The following is a 19060-nucleotide window of genomic DNA, read 5'->3' on the forward strand; positions in this document are numbered from 1 at the left end:
CTTTTTTGCGCTCTCTCCCCCCCTCTTTTTGCGCTCTCTCCCCCTCTTTTTTGCGCTCTCTCCCCCTCTCTTTTTTGCGCTCTCTCCCCCTCTCTTTTTTGCGCTCTCTCCCCCTCTCTTTTTTGCGCTCTCTCTCCCCCCTCTCTTTTTTGCGCTCTCTCCCCCTCTCTTTTTTGCGCTCTCTCTCCCCCCTCTCTTTTGAGCTCTCTCCCCCCTCTCTTTTGAGCTCTCTCCCACCTCTCTCTCCCCCTCTTTCTCTCCCACTCTCTTGCGCGCTCTCTCCCTCTTTTGCTCTTCCCCCCTCTTCTGCTCGCTTTCTTTCCTTCCTTCCTTCCTTCCTTCCTTCCTCTGTTTTCGTCTCTCCCCCGGCATGCCTGCCACGCCCCCACCAGGCAGCTTCCGCAGTGAGCACTACTCTGCAGCTGAAGGCCAGGTGTGTTTGTCCGTGCGCAGTCTCTACTGCGCGTGACGGCTTCAGACAAACACACTTGGCCTTGGCCTTTTATAATATAGGATGACTGTGATTAACCTTGCAGTCTGCAGCAAACAAGACGTTTGTTTTAAAATATTTAGACTTGGCATATGTTATTCTATAGCAAGATAACAATGTTCAAAAATAAATTATCCTCTACAATGATTTGAACTTTGACAAAGTGAATACAGTAGATATGCATGATAAAAAGATCACCTGTATCAGGTGACAGCCATCAGCCAATCACAAATGCATATACGTATATTCTGTGAATTCTTGCACATGCTCAGTAGGAGCTGGTGACTCAAAAAGTGTAAATATAAAAAGACAGCACATTTTGTTAATGGAAGTAAATTAGAAAGGTATTTAAAATTGCATGCTCTATCTACATTTAAAAAGGGACTTGTGTCCCTTTAGCCCTAACCACAGCTTATCCAACTCCCTGACACAAATAAACCTAGTAGCACAACCCACCATCACAAATAAATTAAATGTAATCATGGCTTCTCTATTCAACCTTTTTAATACAAAGGCTGAACCTATCTCTTCTTGTCACAGTTAATCTTAGCTATAAAGTCTCCCACCACCATAAACTATAATAGCTGACCCTATCCCACATTTCAACTATTCTTAATAACCTCACATAAACTGGGCTAGCCCATTACCTCCATTGCAATTAACTGTAACCATAACATTTGCTGTTATAGTTTATGATAATGAAGAAGGTTTTGGTTACTGATACTCGCCGTGGGATTGGATCAGGTCAGACATTTAAGATTAATGTGAGAGAGGTCAGAGTTACATTTAATTGCGATCAGTGATGATGTCAGAGTGGTTAAGGTTATTTGCTGTGACAAGGTTTGGAACGTTGTAGTTGGGATTAAAATGTGGTTGGAAGTTTGGGACAGTACAGTTAGGGTTATTTATTTCATACAGGTGGAGAGAGTCTATGATCCATTACTCCTGTGAGTTTCTCTTCTCTACCACCTGGAGGAGGCTAATATTCCCAAACTCCAAGAGCCCTATAAAACCCCTTTCACCTCACACATACCTTTTTACTTTGCCTCCACTGGAGGTGGTTGAAGAATAAAGTTGTGCATTTGATTCTTCAGAGGGAGGGGTTTTCAGTCCATATTGAGGTCTGTGGGCCTAGCGCTTGTCAGTGGGATATATGTGGGGTATTGTTTGTGACACTTTTTTTTTTTTCACCTCATGGGGAATTTTTCATAAACCTTACATAGTTTGTTGACAAGTTTTTTACCTTTCTTTATGGATCTACAATATATTCCTATTCCATAACCTCTGCTGATATATTTCAGTACTGGTTTGGCTGTGAGTATATGTTCTGGTAGGGGGCAGATTAAGCCTCTTTTGGGAGGTTTGGTTTAAGTCTGTTCCAGATCCCTTGGTCCTGAATATAGTTTCACAGGGATATCAAATAGGATTCAGAACAAAGCCTCTCAGAGTTTGTCTCAGATCTGGATGCAATGGGATTGATCCAGTTCCTTTGCAGGAACAGGGGATTGGATTTTATTCAAATCTCTTTATTGGTTCAGTTTATTGCTCTACCATTTGCTGTGACCACAACTCCAAGGATTTTCACAAAGGTTCTGGGTGCCCTTTTGTCTGTGATCAGAACTACCCTTTTGCAGTATTTCCATACCAGGACGACATCTTGGTTCAAGCTCCGTCTTTTCCTTAAACAGAATCTCACACCAACCGACTCTTTGCTGTTTCTTCAACAACATGGTTGGAGGATCAATTTTCCAAAGTGTTCTTTGGTTCCTCCAACAATGGTAACTTTTTGGGGGTTTTCAAATAGATTCAGTCTTCATGAGTCTTTCTCTAACGGAGCCTAGAAGTTTAAAATTGGTGTCAGCTTGTCTGGACCTTTAGTCTCTCTCTTTACCCTCAGTTACTATACTCAACTTTCTCAAGATATTTTTGGCTCCCAATACAAATTGTTCTCTGACTTGGTGGCTGAATCATCAGTTTAATATTCAGGGGGCTTCTTTTGCTTGTCCTACTTGGACTGTGATCACTACAGATGCAAGTCTTTCTGGTTGGTGAGCTGTTTGGAGGTCTCTGGAAGCACAGGGGGTTGGGATCCTTGGGAGGCGAGGTTACCTATAAATGTTCTAGAACTCTGTGCAATTTTCAGGGCTCTTCCAGCTTAGCCTCTGTTGATAAAGAGAATATCATCTCAGTTTTCAGACATGGGAACTCGCATTTCCCTAGTCTTGAGGGAGAAGTCTTGAATTCTCTCTTGGGCAAAAATCAATTCTTGTCTATTTTATGCGATTCATATTCTATTTGTAGACAACTAGGAAGCGGACTGTCTAAGTCGTCAATCTCTACATCCAGGGGAGTGGTCTCTTCACTAGAATATGTTTAATCAGATTGTGGATCTTTGGGGTCTTCCAGAGATAGATTTGATGGTTTCTTGTTTGGACAACACATTTCACAGGTTCTTTGAGAGATCCAGGGATCCTCAAGCAGAGTTAGTGGATGCTCTAGTAGTTCCTTGGACATTTCAGCTTGCTTTTCTGTTTCCACCTCTGGTGTTTCTACCCAGAGTGATTTCTAAGATAAGCCTAGGGAAATCTTCAGTAATCCTGATTGCCCCAGCTTGGTCTCGCAGGATTTGTTTAGCAGATCTGGTTCAAATATCCAGCTGTCCCACTTGGCCTCTGCGGTCAGTCCTTCTGTCTCAAGGTTAGTTTTTCCATCTGGATCGCTAGAAGAGTTTCTGAGGTATCTGCTCTTTCTTGCAACCCATCTTATTTGATTTTTCATCAGGATAAGGCAGTTTTACTGACTTCTTTTGACTTGTTTCCTAATGTTTCTTCAGACAACATTAGCAGAGAGATTGTTCCTTCTTTGTTTCCTAATCCCAAAAATGTTTCAGAGAGATCATTGCATACTTTGGACGTTGTTAGGGCATTGAAATATACTGATACTAAGGACTTTAGACAAACTTCTAGTTTGTTCATTTATTTATACATATTTTTTTAATTTTTATTGATGTTGTGTATTTAATTTGTAATTGAAAAATATGTTTTTGAATCCCTTCCGTTATGATGTTACTTGTGGACTCCACAGCTTGGGTATTAGTTCCCAGGAGTAATGGATCATGTACTCCCACCACCTGTATGAAAAAACCCAACATAATTTATGCTTATAAATTCATTTCTTTCATGGTGTTAAGAGTCCATGAGACCCCACCCTTATGTTTTTTTTTAGGGTTAATTTTTTTAGCACATAGTTTTCCCCTGCTCCTTTTTATGGCTCTTATTCCTTTTTCTTACCTCACTTTGCTTGGCTATACGTTAGACTGAGGTATGTGGGAGGGGTTTTATAGGACTCTTAGAGTTTGTGAATCATTGGCTCCTCCTAGTGGTAGAGAAGAGTAATTCCCAGGAGTAATGCATCGTGGACTTTCACTATCATGAAATAAATTAATTTATCAGATAAGCAGAAACTATGTTTTTTGGTAGATGACGTAGAAGAAAGTTTTATTTGCAAAAACTTTCTATTGAATTAGTCCGTATTTCAGTTTTGTGGTAAAAGATGAAGAAAATCTGAAAAATACATTGCTTACCAGAAGTAACCAGCTCACAGGGATTGTATATTTTAGGAAATAAGTCGGTACACATTTTTACATATTAATTACATTTTTCTAAATGGTATTTTATTTTTTAATTCTAGATCCTTGCTATATGAAATGGCAGAAAATGGCACTGATTGTGAACAGAGGCGACCTGGAATGGGTAAAGAACAACACAATGGAAACTTTCAAGGTAAGCTAACAAGAGTCAATGACGGGACATCAGGCCAAAGACTGAGCCTACATAATAGCAGATGGATGCAAATCTACACACAAGCAGAGATAAAGGATGAATGTATGGTTACCATTTAGCAGACATTTTGTTCAAAGAAGAGCAGATGTCAGTAAATGGCAAGCTGAAAAAAAACAGGCTGATATAACCAACAGGCATGAGCCGACAGAATGGGCTGCAAATCATAGCAAATATAGCCCTTTGATATACAAATGAGAATGATAGGTAGAATGTGTACAGATAGAGTAGGAACATTGTATAGTAATATTTTAGTATGGCCATCAAGTAAGTTATAGGCCATGTATAATAGACTATGAAGAACAGGGTTAGCATATCGTGACCAGTGTTCGGGTAAAGAAGGTTATTATCAGCGGATGTCCATTGATCAGTGGAAAGGTATGACCAGAAGCTGTAGCAGTGTAAGGATAGTGATCAGCTATAGCAAAGCATGGCTAGTGGTCAGATTTTCCAGAGTATGGTCAGCAAGTAGTGTCGGTTATGGATACTAGATCTGGATAAGGCAGAGGAGTGTAAGTGCTCAGAATACTGCCTGGAAAAGAGGCTAAAACCCCCCCAGAACAGAGCACTACCAGCAAAGGTAGCATTTGTAGCAGCAATAATTAAGGACCAATGAGAGCTAAAAGTTTCCTTAAATAGTGTTTTACAGCTTCTAAATTCATTATTTTTCATTGAATCCCCTTGTCCTACAATAGTGGAACCCTTCACTTGTCATGATGACTTACTACAGCATTGGCAAGTCTCCATGTTTTCATACTTCCAGTTCGGATGTTCAGTTGAAACTTGATTAATTAAAACGCATATATAAAAGTAGAAACAAAGAAACTTTGAAAGGCAGCAGTAGTACATTGCACCTATTACAATATACTGTGATTTCTAGCAAATTCCTTACTATAGAGATAATTTATAAGATTGCCATAAATATTACATTGGGCTGTTGTGCATACTTCCTTGTACACACAAAACGCACTAAACTCCTTAAACCCACAGTCATTTTAAGCACAATTGTGTATATGCGCATGAAAACATAGCAGTTAAATAAAACAACAAAATGTATCTTTGCATGCAACTGATACTGATATATTTGTAAACAAATTCTTAAAAGAAACTTTTACTGGAATACTTTTACCAGCGAGCATGAAATCTTTTATTTAGCATTTGTGAAAATGTTTGAATCCACTCTTCAAAAAAATAATTTCACTATACCACATTGTGCTCATTCACATTACTGTGTAGGCTTTTTATATCTCCCAGTCCATAGGGGTCCATTTATCATTGTGTCGACGGACATGATCCGCTATAGCGAACCATGTCTGCCGCACATCGATAAATGCCGACAGCATATGCTGTCGGCATTTATCATTGAACCTGCAGTTCTTGTGAACAGCTGGTGCAACGCCGCCCCCTGCAGATTTGTGGCCGCCAGCAGGGGGTGTCAATCAACCCGATCGTAGTGGATCGGTTTGATTTTCGGCGATGTCTTTAGACCGCTGCTTAATAACTTGTGTTTCTGGCGATCCTGAAGGCTCGCCAGAAACACTGGGCATCAAGCTCCGTTCGGAGCTTGATAAATAGACCCCTTAATATGATCAAATACTAGTGGCACTATTTAGCAGTGGTTGATTAGTAGGACACGGTAAAAGATGTAATAATTGTTGCAGGCAAGAAATCTCTCAAATTTAAATATATGAACTATTCGAGCCAAAATAGCAATATAACAAGGGTATAATGTATTATTTTTGTGATTGTGTATTTGGAGGAGCTGACTGTAACAATATATATATTTTTTTTTATATAAAGTATTATGTCCTTTTGGTACTCACTGGCTTTTAGGGACTCCTATAGATCAATTGGCAGGCAGGAATAGGTCTCCAGAGATCTGACAATGAAAAAACATAATTTATGTAAGAACTTACCTGATAAATTCATTTCTTTCATATTAGCAAGAGTCCATGAGCTAGTGACGTATGGGATATACATTCCTACCAGGAGGGGCAAAGTTTCCCAAACCTTAAAATACCTATAAATACACCCCTCACCACACCCACAATTCAGTTTAACGAATAGCCAAGAAGTGGGGTGATAAGAAAGGAGCGAAAGCATCAAAAATAAGGAATTGGAATAATTGTGCTTTATACAAAAAAAATCATAACCACCTCAAAAAGGGTGGGCCTCATGGACTCTTGCTAATATGAAAGAAATGAATTTATCAGGTAAGTTCTTACATAAATTATGTTTTCTTTCATGTAATTAGCAAGAGTCCATGAGCTAGTGACGTATGGGATAGCAGATACCCAAGATGTGGAACTTCCACGGAAGAGTCACTAGAGAGGGAGGGATAAAATAAAGACAGCCAATTCCGCTGAAAAATTAATCCACAACCCAAATCAAAAGTTTCAATTTTTATAATGAAAAAAACTGAAATTATAAGCAGAAGAATCAAACTGAAACAGCTGCCTGAAGTACTATTCTACCAAAAACTGATTCTGAAGAAGAGAAAACATCAAAATGGTAGAATTTAGTAAAAGTAAGCAAAGAAGACCAAGTTGCTGCTTTGCAAATCTGATCAACAGAAGCTTCATTCTTAAAAGCCCAGGAAGTAGAAACTGACCTAGTAGAATGAGCCGTAATCCTCTGAGGCGGGGATTAACCCGACTCCAAATAAGCATGATGAATCAAAAGCTTTAACCAAGATGCCAAAGAAATGGCGAGAGCCTTCTGACCTTTCCTAAAACCAGAAAAGATAACATATAGACTAGAAGTCTTTCTGAAATCTGAGTAGCTTCAACATAATATTTCAAAACTCTTACCACATCCAAAGAATGTAAGAATCTTTCCAAAGAATTCTTAGGATTAGGACAATAATTCCTCTACTAATGTTGTTAGAATTCACAACTTTAGGTAAAAATTGAAATTAAGACAGCAAAACCACCTTATCCTGATGAAAAATCAGAAAAAGGAGACTCGCAAGAAAGAGCAGATAATTCAAAAACTGTTCTAGCTGAAGAGATGTCTAAAAGGAACAATACTTTCCGTGAAAGTAATTTTAATGTCCAAAGAAAGCATATGCTCAAACGGAAGAGCCTGTAAAGCCCTCAGAACCAAATTAAGACTCCAAGGAGGAGAAATTGGCTTAATGACAGGCTTGATACGAACCAAAGCCTGAACAAAACAATGAATAACAGAAAGATTAGCAAAATTTTCTGTGAAAACAGCACAGAAAAAGCAGAGATTTGTGCTTTCAAGGAACTTGCAGACAAAAACCCTTATCCAAACCATCCTGAAGAAACTATAAAATCCTAGGAATTCTAAAAGAATGCCAAGAGAATTTATTTGAAGAGCATCATGAGATGTAAATCTTCCAAACTCGATAATAAATCTTACTAGACACAGATTTACAAGCCTGCAACATAGAATTAATCACTGAGTCAGAGAAACTTCTATGACTAAGTACTAAGCATTAAATTTCCATACCATCAAATTAATAATTTGAGTTCCTGATGGAAAAAACGCATGTTAATATATAAGGTCTGGCCTTAATGGAAGTGACCAAGATTGGCAACTGGACATCCGAACAAGAACCATATACCAAAACCTGTGCGGCCATGCTGGAGCCACCAGCAACACAAAAGATTGCTCCCTGATGATTTTGAAAATCACTCTAAAAAAGAACCAGAGGCGAAAAAATATAGGCAGATAGATAACTCCAAGGAAGTGTCAATGCATACACTGCTTCCGCCTGAGGATCCCCGGACCTGAATAGGCCCCTGGGAAGTTCCTTGTTTAGATGAGATGCCATCAGATCTATTTCTGGAAGCCCTCACATCTGAACAATTTGAAAAAACACATCTGGGTAAAGAGACCATTCTCCCGGATGTAAAGCTTGATTGACAGAGATAATCCGCTTCCCAATTGTCTATACCTGGGAAATGGACCGCAGAAATTAGACAGGAGCTGGATTTAGCCCAAGCAAGTATCCGAGATACTTCTTCCACAGCCTAAGGACTGAGAGTCCCACCCTGATGATTGACATATGCCACAGTTGTGACATTGTCTGTCTGAAAAACAATAAGCGTCTCTTTCTTCAAAAAGAAGCCAAAACTGAAGAACTCTGAGAATGCACGGAGTTCCAAAATATCGAATGGTAATCTCGCCTCCTGAGATTTCCAAACCCCTTGTGCTGACAGAGATCCCCAGACAGCCTCCCAGCCTAAAAGACTTGCATCTGTAGTGATCATGGTCCAGGTTGAATGAACCGAAAAGACCCGTAGAACTATATGATGGTGATCTAACCACCAAGTCAAAGATAGTTGAACATTGGGATTCAAAGATATAAAAAGTGATATCCTAGAATCCCTGCACCATTAATTCAGCATAAAAAACTGGAAAGGTTTCCTATGAAAATGAGCAAAGGGAATCCAATCCAATGCTGCAGCCAGGAGACCTAAAACTTCCATGCATATAGCAACTGAAGGATATAATAGAGACTGAAGGTTCCGACAAACGGAACCCAATACAATTGTCACTTGTCTGTTAGAGACAAAAACATTGACACGATCTATCTGGAAACCTAAAAAAGGTGACCCTTGTCTGAGGAATCAAGGAGCTTTTGATAAAAAGATCCTCTAACCATGTCTTGAAGAAACAACAAAAGTTGAATCGTATGAGATTCCACATAACGAAAAGACTGAGCCAGTACCACGAGACCGTCCAAATAAGGAAACACTGAGAACCTTGAAAAGATTCTTAGAGCTGTCGCTAGACCAGAAGGAAAAGCAACAAATTGGTAATGCTTGTCAAAAAAAGAGAATCTCAGAAAATGAAAATAATCTGAATGAGAACAGAAAATGAAGATATGCATCTATTGTATCTATTGTAAACAAATAATGCCCTCACTGACCAAAAGGCAGAATAGACCATATAAACACCATTCTAAAAGATGGTACACTTATATGACAATTCAAAAAGATTTTCTATCTTTGGGACAATGAATAGTTTTGAATAAAACCCCCAAACCCTGTTCCTAAAATGGAACTGGTATAAATACCCCAGAAAACTCCAGGTCTGAGCAGCGCCTTGGGCCCCAACGGGTGACCAACCGCGCTTCACAAGTACCCAATACATACAGGTCTGAAACACACTTCAGGAAAGTGTGAGCCTTACTGGAATAGCTGGAATATGTTGGAGAAAAAAAGCCTTCTCACAGGCGGTTTTTACTCTGAATCCTATTCTGTACCCAAATCTACAGGGAGTGCAGAATTATTAGGCAAGTTGTATTTTTGAGGATTAATTTTATTATTGAACAACCATGTTCTCAATGAACCCAAAAAACTCATTAATATCAAAGCTGAATAGTTTTGGAAGTAGTTTTTAGTTTGTTTTTAGTTATAGCTATTTTAGGGGGATATCTGTGTGTGCAGGTGACTATTACTGTGCATAATTATTAGGCAACTTAACAAAAAACAAATATATACCCATTTCAATTATTTATTTTTACCAGTGAAACCAATATAACATCTCAACATTCACAAATATACATTTCTGACATTCAAAAACAAAACAAAAACAAATCAGTGACCAATATAGCCACCTTTCTTTGCAAGGACACTCAAAAGCCTGCCATCCATGGATTCTGTCAGTGTTTTGATCTGTTCACCATCAACATTGCGTGCAGCAGCAACCACAGCCTCCCAGACACTGTTCAGAGAGGTGTACTGTTTTCACTCCTTGTAAATCTCACATTTGATGATGGACCACAGGTTCTCAATGGGGTTCAGATCAGGTGAACAAGGAGGCCATGTCATTAGATTTTCTTCTTTTATACCCTTTCTTGGCAGCCACGCTGTGGAGTACTTGGACGCGTGTGATGGAGCATTGTCCTGCATGAAAATCATGTTTTTCTTGAAGGATGCAGACTTCTTCCTGTACCACTGCTTGAAGAAGGTGTCTTCCAGAAACTGGCAGTAGGACTGGGAGTTGAGCTTGACTCCATCCTCAACCCGAAAAGGCCCCACAAGCTCATCTTTGATGATACCAGCCCAAACCAGTACTCCACCTCCACCTTGCTGGCGTCTGAGTCGGACTGGAGCTCTCTGCCCTTTACCAATCCAGCCACGGGCCCATCCATCTGGCCCATCAAGACTCACTCTCATTTCATCAGTCCATAAAACCTTAGAAAAATCAGTCTTGAGATATTTCTTGGCCCAGTCTTGACGTTTCAGCTTGTGTGTCTTGTTCAGTGGTTGTCGTCTTTCAGCCTTTCTTACCTTGGCCATGTCTCTGAGTATTGCACACCTTGTGCTTTTGGGCACTCCAGTGATGTTGCAGCTCTGAAATATGGCCAAACTGGTGGCAAGTGGCATCTTGGCAGCTGCACGCTTGACTTTTCTCAGTTCATGGGCAGTTATTTTGCGCCTTGGTTTTTCCACACGCTTCTTGCGACCCTGTTGACTATTTTGAATGAAACGCTTAATTGTTCGATGATCATGCTTCAGAAGCTTTGCAATTTTAAGAGTGCTGCATCCCTCTGCAAGATATCTCACTATTTTTTTGACTTTTCTGAGCCTGTCAAGTCCTTCTTTTGACCCATTTTGCCAAAGGAAAGGAAGTTGCCTAATAATTATGCACACCTGATATAGGGTGTTGATGTCATTAGACCACACCCCTTCTCATTACAGAGATGTACATCACCTAATATGCTTAATTGGTAGTAGGCTTTCGAGCCTATACAGCTTGGAGTAAGACAACATGCATAAAGAGGATGATATGGTCAAAATACTCATTTGCCTAATAATTCTGCACTCCCTGTAAGAAGTTTGGACAGAATTGAACCAAACAAATTTAAAAAAAAGTCTTAACCTGCCCCTTACCAGCTAAGCTGGAATAAGAACCGCACCTACATGCAAATTTGGGGAGCTGACTTTGATCTTTTAAATGGCTTAAATTGAATGAAGAAAATTTCCAATTATAAACATGTTACTTGGGGAAGAATTAGGATTCCGTTCCTTAGTAAGAACAAAAACTAATATAAGCTTAAAATTTAGTCTTAGAACTCAATCTTGAAGCCCAGAGTAACAGTAGAAGAATTGAATCCAATTGTGAACCAAATAATTGATTACCTTGGAAAAAAAAGAAATATGGAATTTAGAAATCAAATTAGCATTCCAAGATTGAAGTCACAAAGTTCTTCTAGCTAAAATAGCTAAAGACATAGATTAAACCTCATTTGTGAAAATATCAAAAAAATGACAACACAAATTAAATTATTAGCATGTTGATCAACTTAACAATGCTAAACAAAAAGTATCCAACCAGAAAGTTGAAGCAGTTGCAACATCAGCCAAATAAATTACAGGTCTAAGAAAAATACCTGAAAATAAATGATTTTCCTTAAATAAGATACAAGTTTCCCATCTGAAGGAAAAAAATAAATACTATTTGCTATAGGAATAGTAGTATGTTTAGCAAGAGTAGAGAGAGACCCATTAACTTGGGGGATCTTTCCTCAAAATTTAAAACTAACTGCCGGCAAAGGATACAATTTAAAAACCTTAAAGAAGGAATAAAAGAAATTCCCGGCCTATTCCATTCCCTAGTATCAGGAACTGGAAAAAAAACCCTCTGAAGAAACCACAGAAGGTTAATAAGCAGAATTTAAATGTTAGCGAGTCTTAAAATCAAAAGAACTAGTTACTTCAATATCCAAAATAATCAACACCTTTTCAACAAAGAACGAATGTACTCTATTTAAAAATAAAAAAGTAGATTTGTTAGTGTCAATATCTGATATTCTGAATGAGAAAAAACACCATCAGAGAAGGATAATTCAGTATGTTGTTGGTCATTTGAAACTTCATCAATTAAATGAGAAGTTTAAAAAAAAAAAGACCTAAAAATTTTATTAGAAGGCGGGAGGCAGACAAAGCCTTTAGAATAGAATCAGAAAAATATTCTTATAAATTCCTAAGTATATCTAGTACATTAGATGTAAAAAGAATAGCAATAGATAATGCTTAAATACTAATGGACTCTGCATGTAAAAGTTTATCATAACTTATTACAAACCATAGCTAAAGATAAACATTCATAACATTAAAATAAATGAACTTAGCTTTGGTAGGACTGATATCAGTCATCAGGAATCCCTCAGTATTTTCTGATACAGGAACAGTTTTTGGAATATCTTGCAATATGTAATAGAAAAAACAACATATAAAGCAAAATTATCAAATTCCTTAAATGACAGTTTCAGGAATGGGAAAAAAATGCAAACAGAACAGGCCTCTAGAAACCAGAAGCAACTAAAAAATGAGACTTAAATAATGTTAAAAATCTGGCGCCAAGAATGACGCCCACATATTTTTTGGCGCCAAAAACGTCTGCAACAAACACGAGAGCCAAAAATGACGCAACTACGTGAAAACTTCCGGCGTCAACTACGACGCCGGAAATGACATCGTTGACCTCAGACAAACGTCGATCTTGCGCCAAAAAAGTCTTGCGTAAAAAATGACGCAATAAATTCTAGCATTTTTTGCACCCGTGAGCCTAACAGCCCGCAATTTAAAGGAAAAAAGTCAATTGAAAATTTAGGTAAGAAAAATATTTTAATTCATATGCATTTTCCCAAAAAAATGAAACTGACAGTCTGAAAGAAGGAAAATAAACTGATTGACCTGAATCATGGCAAATATAAGTATAAAACATATATTTAGAACTTTACATATAAAGTGCCAAACCATAGCTGAGAGTGTCATAAATAAAAGATAAGACTTACTTACCCAAAGACACTCATCTACATAAAGTAGATAGCCAAACCAGTACTGAAACGAGAATCAGTAGAGGTAATGGTATATAAGAGTATATCGTCTATCTGAAAAGGGAGGTAGGAGAAGAAATCTCTACGACCGATAACAGAGAACCTATGAAATAGATCCCCTAGAGGAAGACCATGGTATTCAAATAGGCAATACTCTCTTCACATCCCTCTGACATTCACTGCACTCTGAGAGGAAAACCGGGCTTCAGCCTGCTGCAAAGCGCATATCAACGTAGAAATTTAGCAAAAACTTACTTCACCACCTCCATGGGAGGCAAAGTTTGTAAAACTGAATTGTGGGTGTGGTGAGGGGTGTATTTATAGGCATTTTAAGGTTTGGGGAACTTTGCCCCTCCTGGTAGGAATGTATATCCCATACGTCACTAGCTCATGGACTCTTGCTAATTACATGAAAGAAATATAGGTTTATAGTACTAAAAATCAGTCACACATATGAAAAAAACATCATGTACACATGTAAAAATGTTAGCCTAAATAATATTAAGTTAAACCGGTTTACAGTTCTATTGAAACTAATACTGCAGTATTTGTTTTGTACTGCCTGCTAATCTTCACTGGTTGAAATAGACTATTGCAAGTATGGCAAGAAATCGTTTATATACACAAGTAGTTGTTTGATTTTTTATTTTTAAAATGTCGTCTTTAAAAGAAGGCAAAGAGAATAAAAAAAAGTTGACTACAATATCCTTTAAAAAAATAAATCAACAAATTTCAAATGGAACAAAGGAAAAAAAAATTTGAACTTTGTCTCGCTGTAGGCCTTAGACTGATTGATTCATGTACTGTACATTGATGTATTAATATTTTAGCACCTTCTCTTCTCTCTTCTTGAATCTACTACACTTTACACTTTCCATTCTCTTTTTGCTCAGCATATTGGTAATTTGTGTTGAGAGGCCTTGCATTTATTTAGTTAATGAAAATAACATTCTATCCTTATTTTTTTTCTTTTTATAGACCCCTCGTTGCTGAACGAAAAGAAAATAAGAGACCGAGAAGAAAGACAGAGTATTATTCTCTGGAGAAAGCCACTCATTACCTTGCAGTATTTTTTTCTGGAAACTCTAATAAACTTGAAGGAATGGAGCATAAAGTAATTTGCATTTCATTTTGTTACAATATTTCCCTTAAAACAATACGGTCTTTTTTTTTTTTTAATGCTGTTGCACAATTTTCTTAAATTGGAGCCAAAACAAGTGCTGTGCTTTTTAAACAGAACCTTTTTACACAATATACTGGTCAATTTTTTTTTAAAGCAGATCAGTCTTAACTGGATCCAAAACACTAATTACAAGAATTTTCTACAGTATTACAATAAATTAACATGCCAACACAGTGTGAAAACATTCTGAATACATTAACAAGTTGTTTACTGCGATAGGTTTTCAATGGCTAAGCTTCTCCCACCACTCCTCTTTGGAGAACCCAATGCAGATTACTTACCTGAGTAGGCCAAATGTCCATTGTCGTTTGTTTTCAATTGTGCATTGTTTTGAAGTATATTGTCTTGGCATTTTTCCTTATTGGCAGATAATTAGTAGTATTAGAATTAAATAATAAAAAATGTGAAATTAGCACAAAAAGGGGATTCTAGATAATCAAAGTGTATTGCAAATTTTTAATTTTTACTGGGCATAATTAAAGATTCGTTTCAAAGTCTCTCGATTTTGTAAGATCTGCAAATTTGCCTCAAAATATTGTGCATATTTGCAAAACAGTATGCTAATTACTTTTTTGTGTCCTTGGATTGTTTTGAGCTTTCTGTGCATTTATGCCCCCTCTGAAACATTTACTCAAATATGTGCATCTGAATATCTAAAAACAATAATATCAAAATAATGGAGAATCCATGCATAGACCGGTTTTGCTTTACAAAAAATGTTTGCTGGTACGAAATGTGACTAAGAGTGCTGAGATTTAATACATTGGCACGTTTTTTCAGATGATTCTGTGCCTAAAATGGTTGCTTTGTTATAATTTTGTTCGTAGTTCGCATATCATTTACAGCATTACTTATAATTTAAATATGCAATTATTATTTATTATTGTAAATTATCAAACGATTAATAGAACTCTCCAGATAGCAGAAACAAGTCAGTAACTTCAGTTATATTTTCGCATTACTCATTTTAATTTAATTTCTTTCATGAAAAAAAAAAAATCATGAAGAATTTTAGGTTTTGAACTTTGCCTAAGAGAAGTTTTGTGTCTAGGGGAAATAACTGATTTTGGTCCTGTTAGCTGTCTGGAGATCATTATAGGGATTACATAATAAGGTTATGCAAGATCAAAACCTAAATTATTTATTGCTAAAATATATCATAATCTTTTATTTGTATTTATTTTAAAGATTATGGTACCGTCGTGGGATGGTGGTATCTTTATTACTACTACTTGCACTTCTTACAGTAGCGTATTATATTGAAGGAGCACATCAACAGGTATGTTTTTTTTTTTTTTGTAGTTTTAATGTTCGCGTTTAACATCATTTAAAATGTATTTTTTTGTTCTATGTTCAGTAGCTGCATTGTATTGCAATGTGTTGTGTGTGTATATGTATGAAAAAAAAAATGAATATATATATATATATATATATATATATATATATATATATATATATATATATATATATATATATATATATATATATACAGGGAGTGCAGAATTATTAGGCAAGTTGTATTTTTGAGGATTAATTTTATTATTGAACAACAACCATGTTCTCTATGAACCCAAAAAACTCATTAATATCAAAGCTGAATAGTTTTGGAAGTAGTTTTTAGTTTGTTTTTAGTTATAGCTATTTTAGGGGGATATCTGTGTGTGCAGGTGACTATTACTGTGCATAATTATTAGGCAACTTAACAAAAAACAAATATATACCCATTTCAATTATTTATTTTTACCAGTGAAACCAATATAACATCTCAACATTCACAAATATACATTTCTGACATTCAAAAACAAAACAAAAACAAATCAGTGACCAATATAGCCACCTTTCTTTGCAAGGACACTCAAAAGCCTGCCATCCATGGATTCTGTCAGTGTTTTGATCTGTTCACCATCAACATTGCGTGCAGCAGCAACCACAGCCTCCCAGACACTGTTCAGAGAGGTGTACTGTTTTCACTCCTTGTAAATCTCACATTTGATGATGGACCACAGGTTCTCAATGGGGTTCAGATCAGGTGAACAAGGAGGCCATGTCATTAGATTTTCTTCTTTTATACCCTTTCTTGGCAGCCACGCTGTGGAGTACTTGGACGCGTGTGATGGAGCATTGTCCTGCATGAAAATCATGTTTTTCTTGAAGGATGCAGACTTCTTCCTGTACCACTGCTTGAAGAAGGTGTCTTCCAGAAACTGGCAGTAGGACTGGGAGTTGAGCTTGACTCCATCCTCAACCCGAAAAGGCCCCACAAGCTCATCTTTGATGATACCAGCCCAAACCAGTACTCCACCTCCACCTTGCTGGCGTCTGAGTCGGACTGGAGCTCTCTGCCCTTTACCAATCCAGCCACGGGCCCATCCATCTGGCCCATCAAGACTCACTCTCATTTCATCAGTCCATAAAACCTTAGAAAAATCAGTCTTGAGATATTTCTTGGCCCAGTCTTGACGTTTCAGCTTGTGTGTCTTGTTCAGTGGTTGTCGTCTTTCAGCCTTTCTTACCTTGGCCATGTCTCTGAGTATTGCACACCTTGTGCTTTTGGGCACTCCAGTGATGTTGCAGCTCTGAAATATGGCCAAACTGGTGGCAAGTGGCATCTTGGCAGCTGCACGCTTGACTTTTCTCAGTTCATGGGCAGTTATTTTGCGCCTTGGTTTTTCCACACGCTTCTTGCGACCCTGTTGACTATTTTGAATGAAACGCTTGATTGTTTGATGATCACGCTTCAGAAGCTTTGCAATTTTAAGAGTGCTGCATCCCTCTGCAAGATATCTCACTATTTTTGACTTTTCTGAGCCTGTCAAGTCCTTCTTTTGACCCATTTTGCCAAAGGAAAGGAAGTTGCCTAATAATTATGCACACCTGATATAGGGTGTTGATGTCATTAGACCACACCCCTTCTCATTACAGAGATGCACATCACCTAATATGCTTAATTGGTAGTAGGCTTTCGAGCCTATACAGCTTGGAGTACGACAACATGCATAAAGAGGATGATGTGGTCAAAATACTCATTTGCCTAATAATTCTGCACTCCCTGTATATATGTGTGTGTGCATATTGACCATATTGCCGTTTTTAAGAAAGAACACACATGAAAAATACATATCTCAGGGCTGTTTAAAGAAGTGCTTTGATTAATGTTCCATTATAAGAAGCCTGACATATATTTTTCATGTGTCCCTTTTTAAAGCGGCAATATGGTGTGTGTGTGTATGTATGTATATGTATGTGTGTGTATATATATATATATATATATATATATATATATATATATATATATATATACACACACACACACACGAGGCTTGCATGTTTAAATTTTAAATTGCACAGGTAAATGTCTTCATGTTTTGAATTAGTTAATGCATGCTGTAGATCAAGGTTTGATAAACCTGGGTGCTAGTGGCTTCTCAAAGTTAGCACTGGTGCTGAGATTTCTTGGCCGGCATTGCCCCTCTATTGTCAAACAAAGCAAAAGTGAAAAACATCACTCTTCTAAAACTGTTTACACAGTGTGCAAATTACAAACCAAAAGTTCTTTGCTAATCCCTAATAAGAATCCAACATAGAAAAAATGTTTTCAGGTATTCAGGAAACATTTGTGCAGCTTTGACAATTTTTCCTTTTTTCTGTCATTCTTGCTCTGATTACAAGTTTGTGTTTGACTACTTTGGACTTATACGTTGCTTAACTTGGTGTTCACATTAATCCAGATATTTGAGATTATAGTAACACTTCCATTATCAATTTACATATCTTCCTTTTTGAGTAAGCAACATGTACAGAATTTTTTTTTATTTTTTTAATATTTTTATTGAGGTAAAGTTTGGCATACAAACATAATATTAAAGCATTCTGTAATTGCTATCACAGGGCTCATCATACAGTAAATATAATATGAATACAGACGTTGCTAGCAATGTCAACTAACAATACAACAAGGTAAATAATGTAAATAATGCTATATAAAGACATAATGCGATCATGCCGATGGAAGTTTAAGCCTCCCCTCTCATTGAAAGGGCCGCTCTTGGACCCCTGACCAAGTGAGAAATTTACTACAACAGAAGGCTGTCTGCAATAGATAAGACCTCTCATGTATCTTATTATGTTTACCTCAGGTTTTAAATTTTTATATTGCCATAACTGGAAATTTAAAATACAAAGACACAAATAGAATGGGCTCAAACATCTACCATTCAAACAAGAGATAGTCAAAGCTGGGATCTTATTAATAGAAAGCATAATTGTAGTTCAGGAGATCCCTCACACAAGAAGGATGAGGGAAAGGCAGTCTAATGAGAAGTTAGTTAGATGTAATTGCTCAGAAGGCATATTGAGGCTACTTTAAACCGACAATGTATAAGATAGGAATTTAGATCTAGGGCTAAAATGTACTGGACTTAATGAGTAATACTCTATCCTTCAGGTACAACTATAGGGGCAACAAGGTTCAGTGAAGCGCATATTAGCTGTGTGACTAGAACGGAAAAGGCTATAAAGGTGCACCAATGCCAATAAGGAGGTATTAGTTTGCTAGAATAAGTAGTGCGATTGAAGATATGATGGGCTATACTGATAGTATATGTACTAATAGTAATTTAGTTATATCTACCTAGAGATTAATTGAGATCAAACTAAGTGGTATATCGGTTGATAGCCTAACCGACTCAGTCTATCTAATAAAGCCATATGTGTAAAAGTCCATGTTATGT

General features: G+C 37.2%; 1 protein-coding gene across 4 annotated transcripts in view; it reads left to right on the forward strand.

The window, feature by feature from the left end:
- Positions 1 to 19060, forward strand: part of VMP1 (vacuole membrane protein 1) — a 551238-nt gene that overhangs the window by 75551 nt on the left and 456627 nt on the right. For all 4 annotated transcript variants that reach the window (XM_053707328.1, XM_053707326.1, XM_053707329.1 and 1 more), the window contains exons 2-4: positions 4181 to 4272; positions 14126 to 14261; positions 15519 to 15609. In XM_053707328.1, the coding sequence (XP_053563303.1) occupies positions 4197 to 4272; positions 14126 to 14261; positions 15519 to 15609 (303 nt within the window). In that variant the 5' untranslated portion in view covers positions 4181 to 4196. The remainder of the gene's footprint in view (positions 1 to 4180; positions 4273 to 14125; positions 14262 to 15518; positions 15610 to 19060) is intronic.

This window comes from Bombina bombina, chromosome 3 (genome assembly GCF_027579735.1).
Source record: "Bombina bombina isolate aBomBom1 chromosome 3, aBomBom1.pri, whole genome shotgun sequence".
Classification (NCBI taxonomy): Eukaryota; Metazoa; Chordata; class Amphibia; order Anura; family Bombinatoridae; genus Bombina; species Bombina bombina.